A 25,000-nucleotide genomic window follows, 5' to 3' on the forward strand; every position below is an offset into this window, starting at 1 on the left:
TCCTGTTTCAGGTCCTTGGCGTCTTCGTATGGTTTGCTGTTGTCCCTCCACACACCATCATCGACTATGAGGAGCTCCGCCCCCCGAACCCTGACCTGGCCCGAGGCATCCTGAAGTGTGACATGTCAGACCTGTCAATCATCTGCTGCCTCAGCTACAGCATCGTGCTCATGGTGACTCATGGATAGATTATTGAGGCCTGATTGATCTGTTGTTGATCAGCTGATCAGTTATCATGTTTCTGATTGGCTATACCCTCTGATGTCACATTGATCTCTAAAAGGTATTAAAAGCTGTAGTAGGCTCTACTGTCCTGGTTGCTAGGTAACACTCATTCTTCCTGTTGCTAGGTAACGTGTACTGTGTATGCAGTGAAGAGTCGCGGTGTTCCAGAAACGTTCAACGAAGCCAAACCGATCGGTTTCACAATGTACACCACCTGCATCATCTGGCTCGCCTTTGTACCCATCTTCTTTGGCACTGCCCAGTCTACCGAGAAGGTAAGAACCCAACCAGGGTCAACCCAAACACAATCAATCCAACCACGATAAAACCCAACCATGATCAACCCTACAATGGTCAATCCAACTGAGATCAATCAAACCAACATCAACCCAACCAGGGTAAACCAACCAACATGATATACTGATCAACAGTCAACTTAGCCAGGGTCAACCCAACCACGATAAACCCAACCACGATCAACCAAAACAATTTTAAGGCAACCAAGATCAACCCAACAATGGTCAATCCAACTGAGATCAACCAAACCAAAATCAACCCAACCAGGGTCAACCAGAACATGATATACTGATCCACAGTCAACTTAGCCATGGTCAACCCCAACCACGATCAACCCAACCAGGGTCATTCCAAACTAGTTTAATGCAACCAAGATCTACTCAACAATGGTCAATCTAACTGAGATCAACCCAACAAGGGTCAACCCAACCAAGACCAACTCAAACTGGTTTAAGGCAACCAAGATTAAACCTACAATGGTCAGTCCAACTGAGATAAATCAAACCAACCAGGGTCAACCAGAACACGATAAACTGATCCAGTCGACTTAGCCATGGTCAACCCCAACCACGATCAACCTAACCAGAGTTAAACTAATCAAGGTACACGCAACCAGGTCAACCCAACCAGGGTAAACCCAACCACGATCAACCCAACCAAGGTCAACCTAAATACGATAAACCAATCCACAGTCAACTTGACCAGGGTCAACTCAACCACGATCAATCGATCCATAATCAACCAAACCATGATAGGCCATTTAAATTCTGGTGTCCTGAGTTTTATATCTGTGTTGATCCTATTAACATCCAGACATTGACTCCAGATATCTGAATAAGTTAACTGCAACAGAAACCAGAACTCAGATCTGACTGATAAAACAGTATGGGTAAGACCAGAAAATCGAACAGGCAGACCGGAAAGAAGACTGTCAGGTGAATAGGCTATTTACCCTCCTCATCAGAACCCAATGTGTGTTTGTGGTTCAGACTAAGTTCAGGGAGGGGCAGGGGGATAAATCTGAGCAGAATTAGACCCAAAGTGGAACAGATGGGTTATACAGATTACAGACAAACACAGGATGTCATTATACAGTTTAACTTTGTCCAAAAAAGCCCTCTTGGATTGAGGCTTTAGCTGATTGCATTGTTCTTTAGTAAGCTCTGTCCGGCTCTGAAAAGATGCTAGACATCCTTAATCAGGATTTAATTGACCTTTGGGGAATTGTAGTAATCACTGAGGAGTTTCAGTAGAAATGCAAGGATGTTCTGGAGGTCTTTAGGTCCTTCTTATAGTCCATGAGGAGGCGGTTGGAGACCTGTAGTTGGTTCTTATGGACTTTTAGGGGTTCTTGTTTTCCTTGAGAGGTTGCCCCAGGAGTCTGAAAGTTCCTTTGAGTGGTTAGTGGTACACTAAAGGGGTTAGATTAGAAAAATTCAAGGTTCTAGAAGTTCTTCTTTCTCTTTCATCACAGATGTTCATCCAGACGGCCACTCTGACCGTCTCCATGTCTCTCAGTGCCTTCGTGTCCCTCGGGATGCTCTACATGCCGAAGGTTTACGTCATCATCTTCCACCCAGAGCAGAACGTTCAGAAGAGGAAAAAGAGCTTCAAGGTCTGTAGCCTAAAAGTTGCTGTGTTGTCTGGAAGTCGCTGTGTATGCTGACAGTTGCTGTGTTGCAGGCCGTTGTCCAGGCTGCCAAGATGAGCGGGAAACAGAATGGAGAGACAAAGATTGAACCGGACAGGTCACAGTAAAAGCTCCAAGCATTCAGGTACTCAACCTATAAACTGCATTACAACAAGAACCTTTGTATTATTGTAATATTTGCAGTATTCAAAAAGTTTGTTGTATTTGTAATGTTTCTTCATCTTTAAATTCACCAACATGTTGCTTCTGTGAATTTTTAATTAACATCTGTAGGATGGATCCTGATAAAATGTGACTCAATCATGTTCCTGACATCACAATCAAAAACCCTCCAGATGAGCAACAAGTCGCTGCACATGATCAACAGGTTGCTGCACAGGATCAACACATTGTTATAGATGATCAACATGTTTTAAAGATGCTCAACATCATCAACATGGTCCCTGAGATGATCAACACAATGCCCCAGATGATCAACATGGTCCCTGAGATGATCAACAAGATGCCCCAGATGATCAACATGGTCCCTGAGATGATCAACAAGTTGCCCCAGATGATCAACATAGACAGATTAGCATATTTTGTCCTTTTCTTTGATACGATTCAGGAGTTTTCCTTCATTTCAGGATTTCTGTTGCAATTTGAATACAAATTGCAGTAAATTTTTGTCCTCGTTGTCGACTTCAGTGATCCTCTGACTTTTCTTCTGGTCGACTTGATGACCATTTCCCTTGCAGAACTGATGACATCACACTCTGTTTTCTGCTAATTAGCTGTTAGCATTGCAAAGAGTATTTTATATTTATGTGTATTAAAGGTGCACTATGTAGTTTTGATAGAGAAATTTGAAAGTTAGAGAAGTGTACAGATTCTGTGGTATATTCATACCTCTATACACAAACTGTCCTCAGAGGAAAATTTGGTTTCCTGTAACACTGTTTGAAGATAAAATATACGCGAGAAGTAATGGAGGTAATCAGTGAAAGCGTAACTCTCCTGGTAGCTGTTTTAGCTCCAAACAATGTTCCAGGGACCCATTTTTTTCTTTAAGTAAAGTTTGTGTCTTCAGTTAAAAAAAATATATCATAGAATTGTTTCACTTCTTCAACTTTCAAATTTCACTACCAAAAGTCCATAGTGCACCTTTAATGAAAAAATGTTTTCCATGTGATTAGTATTGAGACAGACACTGCAGCAGAAACTACAACTCCCAGCATGCTCTGGGGGCCACTAGTAAAAGAGCTTGAGGACCCAACGAGATGTTGATTTATTTGACTTCATTGTGAAGATGGCACCTGAAGCTGGAGTTATTATATGACTAATGGGCGTGGTTTAAGTCCTTATATGGTCGGTCATACTGTAGGTGGGCGGGGCTTACACGTGTATGAGGAAGACTGAGATGATGGTGAAGATATTTCAGGCTGAGCTGCTGAATGTTTCAGATGATGGTTAAACATTTATGTTCATGTGAGCGACTCAGGAGCAAGGCAGCGACAAGCGGACGGTTCATATCCCCGAAGAGTCGAAGAAGTGGGTCATATTTCTTCTTCTACTGTTTTCTCTGCTGCACGAAAAACCCACTGCTCCCCCCCCCCCCCCCCCCTCCACCCCCTCAGGAGGGAGTACAAGCACCCCCCCAGTACTACAGATCTATTTTTATTTAGAGAACATTGCACAAAAAGTTAAATGTTGTTATCACCAGAAAGAAAGACTGAAAGAGGTTAAAATGTATTTTGTTAATCAGTGACAGTTGTAAAGAATTAAAGATAGTCCTGTTTGACTTTTATTCTGAATTTTTGGTTTCACTTCAACTTAAAATATTAAACACAGGCAACACACACGTAACCAGATGTGGGCACAGTTAATCAAAAATTTAACAAACATGTCAACTTCAATATCAGTTAATTGCGTAAATATTAAAGGTCACATATTATTTAAATCCACTTCACCATGTTCCTCTAACTCTAACATGTGTCTCTAGTCTGTCTACAAACCCCCCAATGATGAGAAAAGTCCATCCTCTCCGTCTTCTGCCTGCTCCACTTTTCAGAAAATGTGTGCTCAAACGGGCCGTTTGGAGATTTTCCCTTCATGACATCACAAAGGGCAGTAGCCCCTCCCCCAGGAGGGTGACATTCCCACAGCTAGGTGTTTGTTCTGCCCTCTGAGTCTGCCTTCTCACCGTAACCATTGGGACATGGAGTGAGAAAGCCCGAGACACCCAAGCCCTTCTAGAGAGGGGGCGTGGTTAGACACAGCTCATTTACATATTTAAAGGTACAGACACAGAAACAGCCTGTTCTGAGCAGGGCTGAAATAGAGGGGTTTATAGACATGATCAAATACAGGATCAGAGTGGATTTAGAACAAGAAACTTCACACACATGTTTTGGGGAGCTCTGAGACTTATTCTGACCATAAACCATCTCAAGATCTAACCAACACAACAGCAACAATCTACACATCTGTCAGAACAGCGACAGACAAACACGTCTTTCTGGTTCATGTTTCTTGCGTCTGAATGTCAAATGTTTTGTTCTGGTCACGATATTCCAACAATAACGGTCCTGCTGCATCGACAACAGTCCTCAATGATACAAATCCAGTAAAAGATTAAATACAAACACATTACATCCATAAAGATTCACAGATTGATTCAACATTTCCATCACTGTTCGACTGTTTTCTCTGTACTAATTCATGCAATCTAACCTATCAGTTGACACCTCCATTGACCAATCAGGGCCTTCTAATCACCTCTCCTAGGCTACTATAGCCAATGAGAGCCTGAGTAGAAACCGGACTTTCTTTCTCTGCCCTCCATGGTCGGCATTACACCTGATACAGACGTGTCATTTGAAAGAAAAAAAAGGATACAGACAGGGTCGGCAGTTTCATCTCAGAGTCAGGAGCAAATCAGGTCAGCTGACTTGAGTTGACGAAAGTGAATTCAAGTAACAAAATTGACATTAACATCCACTTAAAAAAAAAAATTATAAATAAATGTAACGCAGATAATCAGCGTTTAACTGAAAAACGGACGTGTGCCCAGCTCTGCATGTGATGTACATGCCTCACATCATCATCATTATGTTTAGGTGTTCTTTTTTAAGTTTGTGCCCCCTGCAGTTATCAGGAAGTGCAGACAAACTCAAGAAGAAACTGAGACTTTTTTTTTTTCAGGTGAAGATTTTAGTCCTTATACTTTTAAAAATATTTTTAACACGTTTGTTTTCTGAAATAAACTTTATTCTGAGTGTTTATTGATGACAACAATAAACTAAACATTTCAATTCTGTTCTAATTTATTTTTTCTGTCTGTTTTATCGATCCGTGGAGTACAAACACCTCAAATACTACATTCAGCGATCAGTACTGCTCTCAGTAGTTTAACTCAGCTGTTAGTGTTGGCTGAAATCCAGCAATTTTATTGATTCTCTTCTAAAGCAAAGCTGAAAATAATTAAAGCAGCTTTATTAAAGTCAGATCTGAAATCAGCTGCTGCCCCCTGCTGGACACTCCAGACATCACAGTAAAAGGTTACTACAATAAAAGTACCAATACTACACAGTAAAATATTCTGATATACATTAAAGTTTAATCAACTTAAGTTGGAGTATTTAAAATGTATAAATATTTATTTGACTATCTTTAGATTCATATTAATTATTGTAATAATTGCAATTCAATTTATAATTGTTTAAATATTTTGTTGAGTAATTGTTCATTTTAATCTGGATTTATCTGCATTATATTTCATTTATTTATGATCCATTGATTGGTTTGTAAAATCAATGAAAATATCAATAAATGTTACGTCACTATGAAGAAAAGTGACGCCAATAAATACTTCAAAAGTAGATCAAATTACTTATTCAGTGTTGTTGAAAAATATTTAACATCTATATATATATATATCTTAAACATTGTTAATTATTTATTTAGAGTTCGTTTGTTGTTTGACAAAGAAAATAAATGTTAAAGTTGATCACAAAACACAAACAATCCTAATAAAAGATAAATACTGAACAATAAAAGTTTTAAATATGAATATTTGTTTGTGCTGTTGTAATTAAAGTGACACATTTAATCAGGATCAGCTGCTTCTGTCTGATCGATACTTCCCTCACTCGACTGCTTCAGTCTGTTAGATCCAATATGGCGGCCTCCACAGCTTCACGTGAGCTTTTCTCGGAGGGAGTCCGAGCGGTTCTGCACAGCTGGCCCGTCCTCCAGGTAAACATGAACACTGACGCACACCTGACGTACACCTGACGTACACCTGCGGAACACCTGACGGAGAGAAAATCCCGCTGAGCAGCTCACTGCCGAGCACGGGACGATGCTAACAGGCTAAAGCTAACAGGCTAGTTTACATGGAGGATCTGTTGAACATTTAGAGAGAGAGAGAGAAAGAGAGAGAGACAGAGAGAGAGACAGTTTTGGACGCCCCTCGGTTTGTCAGATATGAGAGCAGTTATCAGGTCAACAGGTGTTGCAGCAATGGAAGCGGGCAAGAGAAGTGGTTCAGATAGAAGTGATTTGTTGTGTTGTGTTTGTAGATCGCTGTGGATAACGGGTTTGGAGGCGTGTACGGGCAGCAGAAAGCCGATTGGATGGTAGACGTGGTCCAACAGTATTTCCATGACAACTGTATGTAACCATGGTAACCTTCCTCTAAGTGTTCAGTGTGTGATTAATTAATCAGAGATTATTATTATGATCAGAATCTGCTGTTTATAAAGTGTGTGTGTTCTCAGCTGACCTGCAGCAGTCTGAGGTCGAGGACTTCATCGCTCAGCTGATGGATCAGGAGTTTGACACAGTGGTGGATGATGGGAGTTTACCTGAGGTACACGTACACGTACACACACACACACACACACACACACACACACACACACACACACACACACACACACACACACACACACACACACACACACACACACACACACACACACACACACACACACACACACACACACACACACACACACACGTGTGTGAACCCTCCTCGTCTGTCAGTGCTGAGCTGATGGTGACTCCGTGTGTACCTGTGCAGGTAACGCTCAGTCTGCAGCAGATGTTCACTCAGTGGCAGCAGGGGGCGCTGCAGCAGCTCCAACACACCATCAACACTCTAACCCAGAAGAAGAGTCAGAGGGCAAAGGTCACAGCTCCGCCCCCACAGTCTGATGAAGACAGCGATGAAGACGACACACAGGTGATGTTTTTATATTTAAATAAATATGATACCTCGAGAACTCCAATATCCTGTTGATGTCAAACTGAACTGTGTGTGTGTTCAGGGGATGGAGTGTGAGTCATCCGGCCCGTCAGTCAGCAGGACAGAAGCTCCGCCCCCTCAGGAAGAAGATGACGGCTGGACGGTGGTGCGAAAGAAGAAGTGAACAGAGGGAGCTGACCTATGACCTCAACAAAGGACTGTGTGTGTGTGTGTGTGTGTGTGTGTGTGTGTGTGTGTGTGTGTGTGTGTGTGTGTGTGTGTGTGTGTGTGTGTGTGTGTGTGTGTCAAACCATTTTATATTAAACATGAAAAATCAGCTGCTGTTTTTATCCTCTCTGCTTTCATCATACTGTGACATCACACTACTGGGATGGAAGACCTTCTCCCTCAGGGTCAGGGGTCAAAGGTCAGGGTAAGATTCATGAGTCAGGGATTATTAAAAGGTCGGAGGTCAAAATTCAGAAATTTTTATTTTGACGGAAGACATTTCACACTGACAGACACGTAGAAAAAAAATTTGTCTCTGGTGATGTCACTGCTGATGTCATCGATACAGGGAAGCGGGGTAGGCGGTGGGGGGGGGGGGTCAGAGGTTATTTCAAGGCACTATTTATTACATGAATACAGGTGAGGAGGTCAGAGGTCATCCTAGGACCACGCCCCTCCGGAGAAAAATACTGTCATCAGTAACTGAGAGGTTCAGGTGCTAACAGGAAGCTACAGTGTTTACGTCCAATCCAAAGCTGACTTTCATCATCACAGGCGTTCAGGAGTCTCTGATCAGTAACCAATAACTTTCATAAACAGCGAGAAGTGAAGTTCAAATTAACTCGAGAAAATAAATCAACAAGAGTCGGAAAAAAAGAAACAAGACGAGAAAAGTTTGAGAAAGAAGCTGAACTGTGAAGAACAGAAAACAGAGCTCAGGCTGAATCCAAACAACACCTGAAGAGGAGCGCTCTTTAACATTTACAGGATCAGAACTCAGAGTCACTTCTCAATAAAGAAACTGCAATGATACAACGGTACAGGGTGACATTAAAAGGAGCGTTAATAATAAACATCTGAACCTTCAATGTAACAAACCCAGCTTTATATCTGCTTAACGGGATGACAGTGAACGCATCGTCAGAATCAGACGTTTGGATTCAGCCAGAGGTCAGAAGGTCAGTGTAAGAATCAGCTCAGACAGTTGTGTTCGTTTCCCTCTGAATATAAAGTGAAACACTCCAAACGCTCCCGGACAAAGTGTGTGTGTTTTTGTGTATTGTGTGTTTGTGTGTTTGCCTGTGTTTATGTGTGCAGCCAGGCGTGCTGCAAACACTGCGCGGCCGTCGCTCGGCGGTCAGGCTGCAGCTCCAACATGGTCATCAGGAAGTCACTGAATTGAGCCGCCTGATCCAACGGCCACTCGTATTTCTCCAACAAGACTTCAAACAGACCCCACGGCTTCAGGCTGGAGATGTGCCGCAGCTCACCTGAGAGAGAGAGAGACAGGTTCAGAGAGACAGAGAGAGAGAGAGAGAGACAGGGTCACTAAAAACCTGCAACTCTCCAAGCTGGCTCACAAATGTACATAAAAAGAGAGCTGCACTCGATCCTGATAAAGTTAATAGACTTGTTTCTGTCAAAAATATTGAAGTTATTCTGTTTGTTTCAGATGTCAGAGACAGTTTACAGTCCTGTGTCAACCTGTGAGACAGACAGACAGACATACTCACACACAGTCTCACCTCTCCTGTTGAAATACTCTCTGGAGTACCTGCCAGACAGAGCGAAGGGCAGAGGAATCGGGCCGAGCAGCTCCATGATGTGAGCGATGTGATCTGAACAAGGCAAGCACAATAAAAAAAATACTTACTAAAGTACACACTGAAGCGCACTCTGAAGTACACTCTGAAGTACACACTAAAGTACATACTGAAGTACACTCTGAAGGACACTCTGAAGTACACTCTAAAGCGCACTCTGAAGTACACACTAAAGTACATACTGAAGTACACTCTGAAGGACACTCTGAAGTACACTCTAAAGCGCACTCTGAAGTACACTCTGAAGTACACTCTGAAGTACACACTAAAGCGCACTCTGAAGTACACACTAAAGCGAACTCTGAAGTACACACTAAAGCGCACTCTGAAGTACACTCTGAAGTACACACTAAAGCGCACTCTGAAGTACACACTGAAGCACACTGAAGTACACACTGAAGCACACTCTGAAGTACATACTGAAGTACACTCTGAAATACACACTGAAATACACACTGAAGTACACACTGAAGTACACACTGAAGCACACTCTGAAGTACATACTGAAGTACACTCTGAAGTACACACTGAAGTACACACTGAAGCACACACTGAAATACACTCTGAAGTACACACTGAAGTACACACTGAAGCACACACTGAAGTACACACTGAAATACACACTGAAGTACACACTGAAGCACACTCTGAAGTACACACTGAAGTACACACTGAAGCACACTCTGAAGTACACTCTGAAGTACACACTGAAATACACACTGAAGTACACACTGAAGCACACTCTGAAGTACACACTGAAGTACACACTGAAATACACACTGAAGTACACACTGAAATACACTCTGAAGTACACTCTGAAATACACACTGAAATACACTCTGAAGTACACACTGAAGTACACACTAAAGTGCACTCTGAAGTACCAGAGTTTTGAAAACAAACCATATCTGTGTTGTCTGACTGTAGTACAGTGTGTACTGTGTGTACTTTGATGTGTCTTACCTTCATCTCGGGTGTAATCTTCTCCTGAATGAGGTTCAAACAGGTAATCACCTGTCGCCAGCTCGAACGCCTGAAACAGTCAACAACACACACTCATGACATCATCAATACATCAATTAATCATTTACATCTACAACAACACTACACAAACACAAGTACAACAATTACTCAGAACTAACACCATCTGGTGGAATTTCACCAGATCACCGTCGCAGCATGTGTGTGTGTGTGTGTGTACCATGCAGGCAGTGCTCCAGATGTCAGCAGGAGTTCCATACTCTGCTCCAATCAGAACCTCCACAGCTCGATACTGACGAGTCTGAATGTCCTCTGTGAAGTGTTTGTGCTGGACGAGAGAGAGAGAAAGAGAGAGAGAGTTAACATCCGACCAATCAGACGCCTCCGCTTTGTCTGTACTGAGGATGATGATGATGATGATGATGAAGGTGTCTCACCACCCAGCAGGCGTTTCCGAGGTCAGCGATCTTCACTTTGAGCTTGTGAGCATTCAGAGGATCCAACGGACTGAGGACGAAGTCTGACGCACTGAAGACTGAGAGAGACAGACAGGTCATCACCCGACACACAGAGAGACAGACAGGTCATCACCCGACACACAGAGAGAGAGACAGACAGGTGTGTGCGTCTGTGTGTTTGTGTGTTTGTGTGGTCTCACCGTCTTGTCCACTTGAGCATCCTGATTGGGTAGAAAGTGCTGACTCGGATGTTGCCGACATCACAGAGCTGGAGAACCCCGATAGGCCGGATGCAGGGCTGGAGAACCGTCCGGGGGCGTGGCCATTACACCTGTCCTCCAGCCAGGAACAGGTAGACTCCGGGCTCCCTTTAGTGTTTGCTGTGGAGCAGAGATGTGTTGTCATTGGCAACCAGAGAGAGCCTGAGCAGGAACAGGAAGTACGACCCCCAAGTTACTGTAGCATAAATAAATATGATGAAATATAATATCATCCTCGTCTCTGACACCTCCGTCAGAGAGTCAAGCTCCGCCCCCCTCAGCATCACATGCTGTGTGGACCAGTTTGTTGATTAAAATATCTGATGTGTAAATAATATTCTGTGTTATACTCACAGTTACTGTCGGTGTCGTCAGGATGAGGCACACCCTCGCCATCATCCAACCTCTGCACACACAACACAAACGTTTATTTTTAAAGAGCCATGCGGTCACTTCCTGGTTCATTCCTGCCGTCTGCTGCACTCATCGTAGTCGTGAAGAGACACCGTGATATTTACAATCAGAGAAAACGATTAAACGAGCGGTTCAATCAGTAAATATAATGTTTATATGTTTTTATGTTTCCTCAGTTCTCCGTCTCCTTTAACTTAAACATGTCTGCTCATTCAACCTTACCGGCCAATCAGAATACAATTGGTCACCGTGGAAACCAGCTAGACGGAAACGGATGTAGTCACATCAGTGAAGAGCTAACGGTGACTACATGTTTACAATAACATCATCTCATTGAAACACAAACTAACAATTCGACCAATCAGAGCTTGTTAGCATAATTTAGCTTAATGCAGCTAACTGACAAATGTTTCTACCGACAGCGCACACACACGCACGCACACACACACGCATTACAGGGTTAACTCACCTGTATGTCGACCAGTCTCTCATCCAGCAGCCTCTGCTGACGCTTCGCCTTCCTCTTTAACTTCTTCTTCTTGTTTTTAGACAGCTTACCCATCTACACACACACACACACACACACACACACACACACACACACACACACACACACACACACACACACACACACACACACACACACACACACACACACACACACACACACACACACACACACACACACACACACACACACACACACACACACACACACACACACACACACACACACACACACACACACACACACACACACACACACACACACACACACACACACACACACACACACACACACACACACACACACAGTGAAGTTTCTATTTTCTACAAAGTGATACTGTGACACTGCTCTCTCTTTCTCACACACACAAACACATGCAGCTAAAGTCAAACAGTGACCGGGTTACCATAGTAACCAGCGAGTTTGTTTGTAAACAACCACAGGATGACCATTGTTTTTTTTTAACACTAAACAAGCAGGATTGTTTTGTGGATTTTAAACCTGCAGGTGAGTCTCTGCTCACACCTGGTGTAAACATCAGTGGTGTATGTGTTTAGCTCTTAAGATCTCTGACATCATCATTACATCAGAGTGGGCGGGGCAAAGTTCACCTCTCATACTGGTGAGACAAGTGAACCTGATCATCACATTAGATCCCCTCACTGGCACATGTATATCAAACCTGTCTGTCTGTGTACCTGTCTGTCTGTCTGTGTACCTGTCTGTCTGTGTGTGTACCTGTCTGTCTGTCTGTGTACCTGTCTGTCTGTGTGTGTACCTGTCTGTCTGTCTGTCTGTCTGTCTATGTACCTGTCTGTCTGTGTACCTGTCTGTCTGTCTGTGTACCTGTCTGCCTGTGTACCTGTCTGCCTGTGTACCTGTCTGTCTCTCAGTGATGAGCTCAGAGGAACAGGAGACAGTTTTTTTAGATCACATCAACACTTCCTTTTGTCCAGGTGTGACCTGGACCTTTAAAAACACCTGAAACTAGCTCTACTTCAGAAGCAACCAATGAGATCACGGCAGGCAGCACACCTGGACACTTACCTGATGATCCCTGGGAGCCATGCTAACTAGAGAGAGAGACACCCAGAGAGACAGACAGGGAGAGAAAGAGACAGGAAGAAACATCAGAAACACAGGAAGTAAAGATGAAAAACAGACGGACAGACAGGTAGGAAGGACAGGTGAACAGACAGACAGGTAGATGGACAGGTGAACAGACAGACAGGTGAACAGACAGACAGGTAGATGGACAGAAGGACAAGCAGACAGAAATGCAGATGGACAGGTAGACAGGTTAGAACAGTTTCTGAAGAGAGAGACATTGAGTCAACAGGTACGAGCAGACAGACAGGTTGGAGGCTGTCTGTGAGTCCTGACCTGGTGACTCAGACTGAGACACAAACTGAACTTGATGAGTCGCGTTTTGAACAGCTGATCGATCAGCTGGTCAGATTCTCCACAAGGATCAATAAACTGATCATGCTGATGTCGTCCAATCAAACGAGACCAGCACTCATCACAGGTTTCAGGTGAGAGGGGGAATTGAAAGTTCAAATGTTTAAATAGAAGTTTCCTCACATACTTCTTATATCTAATCGCTGTTTAGTCTGATTTCTATTTCCTGACCAATCACAGGGCTCGCTCCTCACCTGATGACCCAGAAGGGGGCGGGGCTCCAGCTCTCTGCCAGACAGTTGCCTCAGCTGCCAGTCGTCTGATGTAGACCTCGTCAACGTCCAATAAGATGTTCTCTGGTTTGATGTCAGTGTGGATGATCTTACACTTAGTGTGGAGGTAGTCCAGACCCTGTAAGACCTGCAACACACAGACGAGTCAACGAGTCACTGACGAGTCAACGAGTCAACAAGTCACTGACGAGTCAACAAGTCACTGACGAGTCAACGAGTCACTGTCGAGTCAACGAGTCACTGACGAGTCAACGAGTCAACAAGTCACTGACGAGTCAACAAGTCACTGACGAGTCAACAAGTCACTGACGAGTCAACGAGTCAACAAGTCACTGACGAGTCAACGAGTCACTGACGAGTCAACGAGTCACTGACGAGTCAACGAGTCAACAAGTCACTGACGAGTCAACGAGTCACTGACGAGTCAACGAGTCACTGTCACGAGTCACTGTCGAGTCAACGAGTCAACAAGTCACTGACGAGTCAACGAGTCACTGACGAGTCAACGAGTCAACAAGTCACTGACGAGTCAACGAGTCAAAGAGTCACTGACGAGTCAACGAGTCACTGTGGAGTGAATGAGTGTACCTGTTTGATGATGCTCTTCACACAGACCAGAGGCAGCCCCATGTAGTTCGACTTGATGATCCACTTTAACAACTGATGACCCAAAACCTCCAACACCATACACACATCTGATTATAGTTAAGGTCAGACAGACAGGTAGAGAGACAGACAGGCAGAGAGACAGACAGGTAGAGAGATGGAGGCAGAGAGACAGACAGGTAGAGAGATGGAGGCTGAGAGACAGACAGGTAGAGAAACAGACAGGCTGAGAGACAGACAGGTAGAGAGACAGACAGTTTATCAGGATACGGACTCCATTCACTCCAGAGATCTTGAAGTCGTCGATCAGCTGGACGATGGTTTCTCTGAAGGGGTCAGACGGGTCACTGTCTCTCACCTGCAGACAGACAGACAGGTTGCTCAGGTCACATGACCTCCGCAGGCACAGAACAGTAACACGGTGGCGTGCAGGAGACTCACACATCGCAGCAGCTTGATCTCGTCCAGCGCCGTCTCTGTGTAGTGAGGAGCGCTCTTCACCACCTTCAACGCCACAAAACGCTTCCTCCTAAAAAAAACAACGCAATCAGTACTCACACACGAGCCAATCAGAAACCTCTGTGTGTGTGTGTGAGAGTGTGTGTGTGTCGTACTGAAGGTCCCAGCAGAGCCACACTGTAGAAAAATGTCCCCAGCCCAGTTTGCGGACCACGTGGTACCTCCCGTTGAACAGGTCACCGATCTTCACCGGGTAGTATCCACCTGAAACCAAACAGAACACCATTAACCACCAAACTAGACCAGAGACAGAGACAGGCAGACAGGGTTGCAGGCGGGATTCGAGCCTGGGCCTCACGCTTGCGACGACAGCCTCAATACATGGGGCGCGCGCCCTAACCAATGCGGCACCAGCGCGCCCCCAAAACAAAACAAATTGACCTCTAACTCATTCACTTCCGGGTCACTTCCTGCATTTGGTACATTCCCTTTCTGTCAAGATTCTGTCGTTTGTAAATTTGTTTGTGGACTGGTGAAAGTGTTTCACATCTTGTAAATTTGTCTCAGTGATTGTAAAAGTGTTTCACATCTTGTAAATTTGTCTCAGTGATTGTAAAAGTGTTTCACATCTTGTAAATTTGTTTTATAAAATCTAAATGTGTTTTTTCCTTGGTAAAGGTGTTTTGGTTTTGTAATTTTGTTTTTATAAAATGTAAAAATGTTTTTCAAATGTAAATTTGGGGTTAGTGTTTCACACTAATTTTGCTTTGCACTTCCCAGCCACCGTAGATGCTGGGCCGGTGGAGCCAAGGTTCAGGGGATCTTACAGGACAGTCTGTAATGTATTCTTGGTAATTTGCTGCGAGGGTAAACCATCCAGCAGGTGGCGCTGTTTGACTGTTTCGATCATTGAGAGAAGTTGTTCTGAAATAAAGGATTGAGTGCAGCCATCTTTTTATTTGCAAATTACATGCCGACGAGAAAACCCGTTCAGAGTGCACGGAGGTTTGCGGAACACACAAATATTTGCGAGCCAGCTTGGAGAGTTGCAGGTTTTTAGTGACCCTTCGTCTCTCCATCAACAGTTTTGTGAGTGGTATCAAACATTTAATGGATATGTTCAGTCAGCTTAAATGTAAGATTTTGACCTCCTTGTTGCTGTAAATTCCACCCTCACTCGATTCTGTTGTTAGGTGAACTAGCTAACTGGCGACTTGGAGGCGTCCCACAATGCAAAGTGCAACTAGTGGACATGGCTTTTGTTTACATAGGCAGTGGGGAAAAGGAGGCTGTGATGTAATGGCGTACAGATATTTATTACAATATTTATTATGTTCAGTGTGAACACAAAACAAGAAAAATAATACAATGGATCATTTTATTATCTGAATCAGAACAAAGCAAACGAGCCAAAGGTATGAAAACACCATCCATTATGTCACAACTCAATAAATTAATAATCAATCGCCTCACCTTTACAGTAATCAGACGGGTCTTCCTGCTCTTCATCATCAGAGCCCAGCAACTGTACAGGGGGCGGGGTTAACTCAGGAGGGGGTGGACTAAATGGTGGAGGGGGCGTGGTCAGCTGAGGGGTGGCCGATGAAATCATGGGAAGGAGACCAACGGGAGGCGCAAGAGAGTCGAGGGAGTAAAGGAAGGAGGACGAGGAGGCGGGGGAGAAAGGGTGGGAGGAGGCACTGGAGGTGAAGGTCACTGAGGGCAACAGAAAGGGGGAGGGGCTTAATGGAGGTGTGGGAGGAGCTTTCACAGGATGTAGGGTTGATGGTAGTTTGGAGTGATTGTTGGTAATACTGAGCGGTAAGGCTGGGGGTGATATTGAGAGATCCGATTGGCTGTCAGTTCGAGTGAGACTCTGATAGGTTCTTTGAGGTAAGTCAAAGGAATTCTGGCTATTAGTGTTCGGCTGTAATTTGCAGGAACTCTGGGAGGGTTTTAGAGATGAGGAGGGCGGTGATTGGTTGGGATTGTGGTCGGGGTCTAGAGATGTGGAGGGAGGTGATTGGCTGACCACAGGGTCTCTCAGGGTGGCTCTAGGGGTATCTGCCATATCCTTAAAGGAGGTCTTGATGTTGGGGGGGTTCAGAAGGGGCTGGGTTGGGGTTCTGTGGACACTCTGGGGGGGAAGTGGAGGGGTTTCAGTGGGTGACCTGGTATTGGGCAGGTTTTTTTGGATAGCTTTGGTGGACTCTTGGACACCTTGTGTACATGCAGCTGAGCTTCCTGCCGACGTCTCTAGAGGACTCTGGGGGGGCAGATGGGTGGGCTCTAGGTGACTCCTGGAGGGCCGATGGGTGGGTTTTGGAGGACTCTGGGGGGGCAGATGGGTGGGTTCTGGCGGACTCTGGGGGGGCAGATGGGTGGGTTCTGGAGGACTCTGGGGGGGCAGATGGATGGGTTCTGGAGGACTCTGGGGGAGTAGATGGGTGGACTCTGGAGGACTCTGGGGGAGTAGATGAGTGGACTCTGGAGGACTCTGGGGGAGTAGATGAGTGGACTCTGGAGGACTCCTATGGGTGTTTGGCGCATAGGTGGGTAATATTGGTGGGGGGCTTCTGTTGTTGTTTAGATTCTGAAGGTCACAGAGGTCATCAGGCCTGAAACAGAGTAAAATATGGTGTTACACCTGGGGCTAATGACATCAGAACCAACTCTTCCAGCGATTGGTCAGCTGTTCTGGGATCAGGAAGTGGGCAGGGTTTGATCTTACTCATACGTGAGGATTTTTTCGGACTTGAGTTCTGCTTTAACACAATTACCCCAGATGAACGGGGGACTAAACAGCTGGATGTTAGTCAGCACACATGAAGGTAGATCAAGGACTTCCTCACAAGCCGTCCACAGGTTGTCAGGGTTTTTCTGTTATGTTCCAGGTTTAAGTCACGTAAATAAATAAATCTGAACTGTTTTCATTTCAGAGCTTTCTAAATGATCAGAAACTACACAAATAAATCTGCAGAGATATCGTGCAGGAGTTAAAAACGTACTTGATAAGTCGCAAGCAACAATCAGAACTAGCGTTAGCATTCAGACATTTCCTTGTGGCTGATTTTTTTTAAAAGTAGAAATATTGTAATTTTAATGGCTGAGGTCAAATCTGTGTCCGACATCAGGAGAGGATGACAAGTGATGCATTATCTCCATATTTAATTAAATTAATCCCAAATTGAGTGTGATGGTCTGATAAGATTTACTTTGTCAAGTCATTATCAAGTCATGAATCCAGAGAGTTTGACGTGTCCGTCCCCTGTTGATGATGTCACTCTGACCTCACATACAGACGACAGGTATCAGATTTCTGTGACCCACACACACAGCTGCCCTCCATGAGTCACTGCTGAGGAGAGTTGCACTGAAATAGACTGAAGAGTCTGTCTGTGTTTGTGTGTGTGTGTGTGTGTGTGAGTGTGGTGGGGGTGTGCTATTACTGGAGCAGACCAACAAATCAGGACACCACCTAGCATAGCTTAGCACAGAAAAGGTAGCTAGAGTCGTCTGTGATTGGCTGCTTTCACTAACACACCGAATTCCTGAAAATGTCATCATGTTTTCAGGCTCGGCTGCATGTGTGAACACAAACAGCTCAATCTTTCAATCCACCTTTATGTGGAATTTTCCTGCCTTCCCCCTGTCCAAATTTCCGAGTAAAGTCAGGGTGAGCTGATGTGAGAACACAGCAGGAAATGCAGAGCAGGAGGGGGTGATGATGTTATATCCTTCAACTGGTGTGATCTTCATGCACGTAATGAACCACTCTTTGTTTGTGCTGTGAATACATCTAATAACATGTAGCATTGATATGAAGCCAAAAACCTGCTATTATAGCGTCAGACTCCATCGCTTTGACCGCCATGATGAAATTTATGTGGCGTCCTTTTACGTCATGTCCTGCCTCCTGAGACCCCCCTCTTGTCTAACAGGGATAGTGTCCCAGTGTGAGGTTCATTGGTGAACAACCAACTCTGCCTGTCTGAAATTTTCTAGAAATTTTCAAGAGTGCAAGAGTGAAAACAACTATTTAACTTTCAGTCTGTTCCATCCTCCATGTGTCTGTAGCTCCCCCTGCTGGATAAAATGTGAAGGTGCTGAACTTGACTGTCAGTGTCTCATCTTTGTCGTCTGTAGTCAAATCTGACGATGCCCCAGTTGAAACTGAAAGTTTTTTGATGTTATTGTGTTAAAGGATCACTAACAGACAAAGAGCAGAGGACCTGCAGTGGAACCCTGCGGAACTCCACAAGTTAGTTATCATTAAAAATAATTATAATCAACCATTTTTATAACCAATCAGCTGTTCATCATGCAGTCAGCTTGTTAAAGCGTGAGAGGTTAATCTATAGTTTTCACTGACAGCCATCAGACAAACTATTACTCAAAAATGCTGGAAAAAGTTAAATGAATAATTATTAAATACTTTTTCGACGTCTTTTAAAAACGCAGAAAATTAGACAATCCTGGTAACCAGCTGGAAAATCGGTGCACCTTTAATTTTCTGTCATGCAGTCCTGAACATTTTTAGAAAATATCAAACATTTCTGTCCCTGAAATCTTCCAGTTTCCAGTTCACACATGTCCCTCAACAGTTAGAAGTTTTTCCTGTTGGACAGGAGGGGGCTCTCAACCTCAGGTAGCAGGACATGGTGTAAGAAAATACAACACAGAAATGGTGGACAAAGCATCAGAGTCTGATGTTAAAATGACAGTATAGCCTTTATATCAGTGCTATGTGTTATTGGATGTATTCACAGTATGAACAAAGGATGGAGAAGGAAATACAGTTAGCAGAAAACATCATGAAGGTCATGTGATATAAACATCAACCCCTCTTGCACGCACGCTCACAGTAAATATTCCTATTTTTACCTGCATTCACACATCAGCACAGTCAACACTTCAACTTTACACCCAAAACTCAGAAAAAAAATCTGTGTGAGTCACAGACAGCACAACGAGGAAGGGTGACAGTCACAGGTTCACAGAATAAAACATGCAAACATGTTAAAATAGAAAAACACATAATCTGCATTTCATTGCAGTGCGTCACTGGGTTGCAAATTTGTACCTGGAAAAATAATTGTGTCAAAAAGACTTTAAAGCGCTTTTGCAACATGTTTCTTTTGTTAAGTTTCTTTGTTCTGTCACATGTTGTCATGTTCAGCTCTGTGTCTTAGGTTATGTTTTAATTTCCACTTGTATTATTTTCTGTTTTGGGTCACTAACCTCTCCTCTCATTTCAGATCCTTCACTTCCAGCCCTCATGTGTTTCCCACCTGTGTGATTGTCTGCCCCGCCCTTATTGTTCCCAGCTGCATCTTGTTGTCTTCCCCCTCACCTTAGTATTTAGTCTGTGGCTTCCCTTCCTTCTGTGCGAGTTTGTCTTTGACCCCTGTGAGAAGCTTACAAGCCCTTTGTTTCCTCTTGGATCACCTTTTTGGATTCTGTCTGCTTAAGAAGTAAAGACTGTTTTTTTGTTCCCCCCAACCAAAGACTGTTTTTTGTGAGTCGTGCTTTTGAGTTCAGTTACCTGTGGTCTGTCACACATGTTTTGTACCATCTGAGGTCCAAACTGCACAATTTTTCATTCAACAAATCTGATTGGTTGAAAAATATCTGTAATTTGGGTTGCGATTTTTCATGAAGGAGTTGGTGGTGGCTCCTGAGGCAAGACCATAGACTGTAAATATTACTGGATGAAGCCTGAGTCACCCGTCTGTTCCTGCAGGGAACTCCGGAGGCTCATTGGCAGCAGCCGCCATGTTGGAAATGCTGTCTCACCCTAACTTTAAGTCAACCTAACGACAGGCTGAGAGCTGGAGCTGAGGTGGGTTTTAAACCTCCTGAGAAACCGTTACACCGCGCCCACCTGTCAATCATGCCTAATCAGACCTATTCTGTTTTTAAACCAGGCTGTAAACATGTTAATCTCTGCTGTAAAAACAGGCTTTTTAGAATGGGTGTGTATGTGACTTCCTGTGCTTCTGCAGCCAGCCTCTAGTGGACACTCCAGGAACTGCAGGATTTTGCACTTTTTCAAGACTGGATGTTGCTGCTTGGGCTAGACCAGTTGAGAACCACTGCTCTACACTCTCTCTCTCTCTCTGAGCTTATGTCAGGTAAAGGTGAACCAGGTGAAAGTGTGAGCAGGGTTTGATTTGTTTGTTTCAAACTTGTTGACTGTTTATTTTAACACAAAATCACAGCTTTAGCAAGCTGCAACACAGCTGACTGCCCTAGATTCATACATACACACTCAGAGGCTAAATTTAGGTGTGTGTGTGTGTGTGTGTGTGTGTGTGTGTGTGTGTGTGTGTGTGTGTGTGTGTGTGTGTGTGTGTGTGTGTGTGTGTGTGTGTGTGTGTGTGTGTGTGTGTGTGTGTGTGTGTGTGTGTGTGTGTGTGTGTGTGTGTGTGTGTGTGTGTGTGTGTGTGTGTGTGTGTGTGTGTGTGTGTCACCGGTTCTCATCTGTTCGGACTCTCCGGTTTTTCTTTCCTCTGCGGCGGTGTTTCTTGCCTGTGGTGGCGGCGTTTCCGCTTCCTGCTCCGACGGCTGCTGAAGGGACAGCAGAGAGAAAACACAGTTTAATATGATTATAAAGTAGATATATGAAATGGGATTCAACACAACACATTAACAGCTCCTCTAACTGCTTCATAACTCAACCAGAAATCACACACCAAACTCCATTTAGAAATGTGGCAAGAGAAAACATATCACAGCAGGAGCAGACATGATTTTTTAACACCTCATTCAAACACTTTAACTCAAACTAGAAACGTGACTCTTACAGAAAACTAATCTATGTCATCACACATGACATGGATACTAATGAGTCACAGAAAAACAGTTCATACAACATATTTTAACACACCCCGGCTTACACAACTACAGACAAGACTGCACTACACACTTTAAAGATGTGACTCTGTGACCCAAGAAATAAACTTTAAAGTTGTTTTAAAATATGATGAGAGGGTCAGATGAGAGCCGAATTCTCCGACAGATTTTACAATTAAATAAACAACAAACAATCGAGCAGAAAAACCATCTGAAGGTCTAATAAAGAGCAGAATCTGTAAATTCATGAATGTTTTGAATGGAGTTTGGTTCAATTACAATGATGCGTGTGTGAGACTGGATTAGATATGCTTCATGTGCAGAATCACAGCTGTGTGCGACTTACAGTATACAAACATAAAAACACGTGTGTGTGTGTGTGTGTGTGTGTGTGTGTGTGTGTGTGTGTGTGTGTGTGTGTGTGTGTGTGTGTGTGTGTGTGTGTGTGTGTGTGTGTGTGTGTGTGTGTGTGTGTGTGTGTGTGTGTGTGTGTGTGTGTGTGTGTGTGTGTGTTCAGCAGTCACCGCCTGGTACCGTTAGATAACAGTAGCTAGCCTAGCATATTAGCGTGTTCTCTTGAGTTTAGTTTGTTTATTTACGGTCTCTGACCCGGAGTAAAACGGCACCGACCGCACTGACAGCTGAACCGGGTCACCGACCCATGTAAGGAGTACATTACCTATCAACATCCTGGCTTCCGGTCCACGAACCCAGCCGGATCAGAGCGAACTATCCCGACTGGTCTGAAGGTTCTGTGACGGCTAGCTTTAGCCTCCGTTAGCCAGCTGATATCCTCCAGACACCGGGCTGCAACCCCGGGAGAGAGGTCCGGCTGTAGGCGGGTCAGATGCTCCAGAATCTATCCCGGGTCGGAAAGGGTCAGTGCGTGCGGCGTGGCCTGCCTGTCAGTTAGCCCTTAACCCGAGACAAAACAGCTGACGGTCTGTTGGTCTGTTAGCATCATCAGGTTCTGTCCGTCTATCCTGGGTCAGTATCGGGTCTGTCCCGGGTCAGTACCGGGTCCACTCGGTTATTCTCGGTGTGTTTCCTTCAGCTACGGTCCCCGTGTGCACGTTCTCAACAGCTGCTGTCAGTCTGACACCGGACACCGGGCTCTGCGCATGCGCAGTGGGCAGCCATGCCAAGCCTGGACCCAAACTAGGACCAGTGGAGGATCTCTTACATTTAAACATGGGGGGGAGAGAGTGGCGTCATCAAACGATAATACACATTATGTCTGAGCAGAATCAACACGAGCAGCCAGAGAAATGTTAAAATTATAACTTTATTTTTACAGAATACAAACTGCGTTTGGCCTCCAGCATCTCAACAATAAAACACATTTACAATTCACACTGTGGTTATCACCATCTTCATCTTCATCATCTTCATCATCATCTTCACCTGCACAGGTATTTACAGGCACATTTACACGCTGTTATCAAACTGTACAGCTTCAGTCTGATCCTGGATCAGTTTTTTTTACAAACATTTTAAAGTTTCTATTCCCTTGTAGAAAAAAACGTTTTCAGTAACAAACAGAGCTCGACCAATCAGAGCGGAGGATCTGATCCATCAGGTTAGAAAACTGTACAGAGATCAGGAGGTCAAAGGTCAAACTGTGACCTCCATTTACACAATTCATCAGTGGTGTGCAGAGTTTAAGCTCCGCCTTCTCTCTTTATTGGGAAAAAAAAAAGTATCCTGAAGAAGCACCATAAATCTTCATCTTCATCGTCACACGCATGCAGAAGTCTAATCTGATCAAAGAACTACAACTACGGGTCAAACACAGGCTCAATAAACACGCAGGCAGAAACACTGACGACGGTCAAACAGCAAAAGTTCTCAGAAAGAAGAAGAAAAATACAGACGCTGCATCTGACAGCGGGAAGATCATTTTACAAAAGATTCATCCAATATGTGTTTCCTGTTTCAGAATAACGGTCAGAGTGTCTCTTTTATTGCGTGAACAGTTCCGTTCGAGTCCTTTTATTCTGAAAAAACAAACAGCAAGACAACAGGAAGTATCCTGTCAGAGTTTTGCGTTAAAACTTAAAACTTAAATCAAACTGTGACAGATTGAGCTCTCCACTGGCAGCTGATGTGTCAGGCTGTTGCCATGGAGACACAGCTGATCGTGTCCCACCTGGGGCATTGCAGACTGAGTCCTCATGGTTCTCATCACATTAATCTGGTTGTGTTGACCCTGTAAACTGACTGTCAGCGTAGTCCGTCTAATAACACGGTTACGTCCTGTTTGGCATTTCCGGTCTTCATTATTGCTTTAAAACATCAGAACACCTAGAGTCTGTGTGTTCAGGTGAGTCTGTGTGTTCAGGTGAGTCTGTGTGTTCAGGTGAGTGTGTGTTCAGGTGAGTCTGTGTGTTCAGGTGAGTCTGTGTGTCCAGGTGAGTCTGTGTGTTCAGGTAAGTCTGTGTTCAGTCTGTGTGTTCAGGTGAGTCTGTGTGTCCAGGTGAGTCTGTGTGTTCAGGTAAGTCTGTGTTCAGTCTGTGTGTTCAGGTGAGTCTGTGTTCAGTCTGTGTGTTCAGGTGAGTCTGTGTGTTCAGGTGAGTCTGTGTGTCCAGGTGAGTCTGTGTGTTCAGGTGAGTGTGTGTTCAGGTGAGTCTGTGTGTCCAGGTGAGTCTGTGTTCAGTCTGTGTGTTCAGGTGAGTCTGTGTTCAGTCTGTGTGTTCAGGTAAGTCTGTGTGTTCAGGTGAGTCTGTGTGTTCAGGTGAGTCTGTGTTCAGGTGAGTCTGTGTTCAGGTGAGTCTGTGTGTTCAGGTGAGTCTGTGTTCAGGTAAGTCTGTGTGTTCAGGTGAGTCTGTGTGTTCAGGTGAGTCTGTGTTCAGGTGAGTCTGTGTGTTCAGGTGAGTCTGTGTTCAGGTGAGTCTGTGTGTTCAGGTGAGTCTGTGTGTTCAGGTAAGTCTGTGTGTTCAGGTAAGTCTGTGTGTTCAGGTGAGTCTGTGTGTTCAGGTGAGTCTGTGTTCAGGTAAGTCTGTGTGTTCAGGTGAGTCTGTGTGTTCAGGTGAGTCTGTGTTCAGGTAAGTCTGTGTGTTCAGGTGAGTCTGTGTGTTCAGGTGAGTCTGTGTGTTCAGGTGAGTCTGTGTGTTCAGGTGAGTCTGTGTTCAGGTAAGTCTGTGTGTTCAGGTGAGTCTGTGTGTTCAGGTGAGTCTGTGTGTTCAGGTAAGTCTGTGTGTTCAGGTGAGTCTGTGTGTTCAGGTAAGTCTGTGTTCAGGTGAGTCTGTTTCTGTACCTTTTGATAACACGGGGTATCAAAGACTTTCAGAAATGATCACAACCTTTAGTTCAGATATTTGGACTCCTGACGACCGAACAGCTGATTGAATCCGTGTTTGTTCACTCACATCAAACCGTATAATCCTCTGGAAGACAACAGCTGTCACCATGGTTACCATAACTCTGTTTATACACAGATAAAAACACGACTAGCGAGCTGTTTGTGAGCAACAACAAAAAAAAGATAAAAAGAAATACCAACCACAGATGGCTAGTTTGAAAACAACTTA

The 25,000-nt window shown here is 44.3% G+C and overlaps 3 protein-coding genes and 2 long non-coding RNA genes across 10 annotated transcripts in view; 4 read left to right on the forward strand and 1 right to left on the reverse strand.

Moving 5' to 3' along the window:
* grm6a (glutamate receptor, metabotropic 6a) overlaps positions 1-3,959 on the forward strand; it is a 16,003-nt gene extending 12,044 nt beyond the window's left edge. Inside the window, exons 12-16 of the mRNA XM_061058352.1 lie at positions 12-173; positions 351-500; positions 1,997-2,137; positions 2,206-2,297; positions 2,447-3,959. Coding sequence (XP_060914335.1) covers positions 12-173; positions 351-500; positions 1,997-2,137; positions 2,206-2,280 — 528 coding nt within the window. The 3' untranslated portion in view covers positions 2,281-2,297; positions 2,447-3,959. The remainder of the gene's footprint in view (positions 1-11; positions 174-350; positions 501-1,996; positions 2,138-2,205; positions 2,298-2,446) is intronic.
* Positions 3,960-6,298: 2,339 nt separating this feature from the next.
* Positions 6,299-8,414, forward strand: tsr2 (TSR2 ribosome maturation factor). Its single transcript, XM_061058386.1, has 5 exons — positions 6,299-6,409; positions 6,736-6,826; positions 6,934-7,025; positions 7,239-7,400; positions 7,486-8,414. The coding sequence occupies exons 1-5, from the start codon at positions 6,332-6,334 to the stop codon at positions 7,585-7,587; spliced, it is 525 nt and encodes a 174-aa protein (XP_060914369.1). The 5' UTR covers positions 6,299-6,331; the 3' UTR covers positions 7,588-8,414.
* Positions 7,876-22,612, reverse strand: srpk3 (SRSF protein kinase 3). Of its 3 annotated transcripts, none has more exons than XM_061058384.1 (17): positions 22,150-22,612; positions 21,089-21,182; positions 16,089-17,233; positions 14,771-14,879; positions 14,598-14,685; positions 14,427-14,514; positions 14,139-14,245; positions 13,512-13,677; positions 12,904-12,929; positions 11,818-11,910; positions 11,289-11,340; positions 10,875-11,054; positions 10,654-10,751; positions 10,437-10,544; positions 10,199-10,268; positions 9,146-9,250; positions 7,876-8,902 (listed from the first exon to the last, which is right to left on the reverse strand). In XM_061058384.1, the coding sequence occupies exons 1-17, from the start codon at positions 22,157-22,159 to the stop codon at positions 8,718-8,720; spliced, it is 2,724 nt and encodes a 907-aa protein (XP_060914367.1). In that variant the 5' UTR covers positions 22,160-22,612; the 3' UTR covers positions 7,876-8,717. The 3 variants fall into 3 exon arrangements, with proteins under 3 accessions (XP_060914367.1, XP_060914366.1, XP_060914368.1); XM_061058383.1 differs by having other exon boundaries at positions 21,089-21,185; XM_061058385.1 differs by having other exon boundaries at positions 9,158-9,250; positions 21,089-21,185; positions 22,150-22,610.
* On the forward strand, positions 14,141-14,492 carry LOC132990243 (uncharacterized). The gene is made up of 3 exons (XR_009676025.1): positions 14,141-14,273; positions 14,336-14,365; positions 14,414-14,492. It is a non-coding gene; the product is annotated as an uncharacterized LOC132990243 (long non-coding RNA).
* Positions 22,613-22,743: 131 nt separating the features above from the next.
* LOC132990247 (uncharacterized) lies at positions 22,744-24,847 on the forward strand. 4 transcript variants are annotated; one of them, XR_009676027.1, is made up of 3 exons: positions 22,744-23,964; positions 24,010-24,110; positions 24,709-24,847. It is a non-coding gene; the product is annotated as an uncharacterized LOC132990247 (long non-coding RNA). The 4 variants fall into 4 exon arrangements; XR_009676026.1 differs by having other exon boundaries at positions 24,028-24,110; XR_009676029.1 differs by having other exon boundaries at positions 24,010-24,076; positions 24,709-24,835.
* Positions 24,848-25,000: the final 153 nt, after the last annotated feature.

Source organism: Labrus mixtus, chromosome 15, assembly GCF_963584025.1.
Source record: "Labrus mixtus chromosome 15, fLabMix1.1, whole genome shotgun sequence".
NCBI lineage: Eukaryota > Metazoa > Chordata > Actinopteri > Labriformes > Labridae > Labrus > Labrus mixtus.

Bases quoted from the DNA above. Each gene is read 5' to 3' on its own strand.
- tsr2 (XM_061058386.1), top strand. From the start codon at position 6,332: ATGGCGGCCTCCACAGCTTCACGTGAGCTTTTCTCGGAGGGAGTCCGA. The intron at 6,827-6,933 runs GTATGTAACCAT...GTGTGTTCTCAG, and splicing joins ACAGTATTTCCATGACAACT to CTGACCTGCAGCAGTCTGAG. The intron at 7,026-7,238 runs GTACACGTACAC...GTACCTGTGCAG, and splicing joins ATGATGGGAGTTTACCTGAG to GTAACGCTCAGTCTGCAGCA.
- srpk3 (XM_061058383.1), bottom strand. The intron at 17,234-21,088 runs GTGACACACACA...ACTCTGTTTCAG, and splicing joins GTCCGAACAGATGAGAACCG to GCCTGATGACCTCTGTGACC. The intron at 10,269-10,436 runs GTACACACACAC...TGACTGTTTCAG, and splicing joins TCTGGAGCACTGCCTGCATG to GCGTTCGAGCTGGCGACAGG.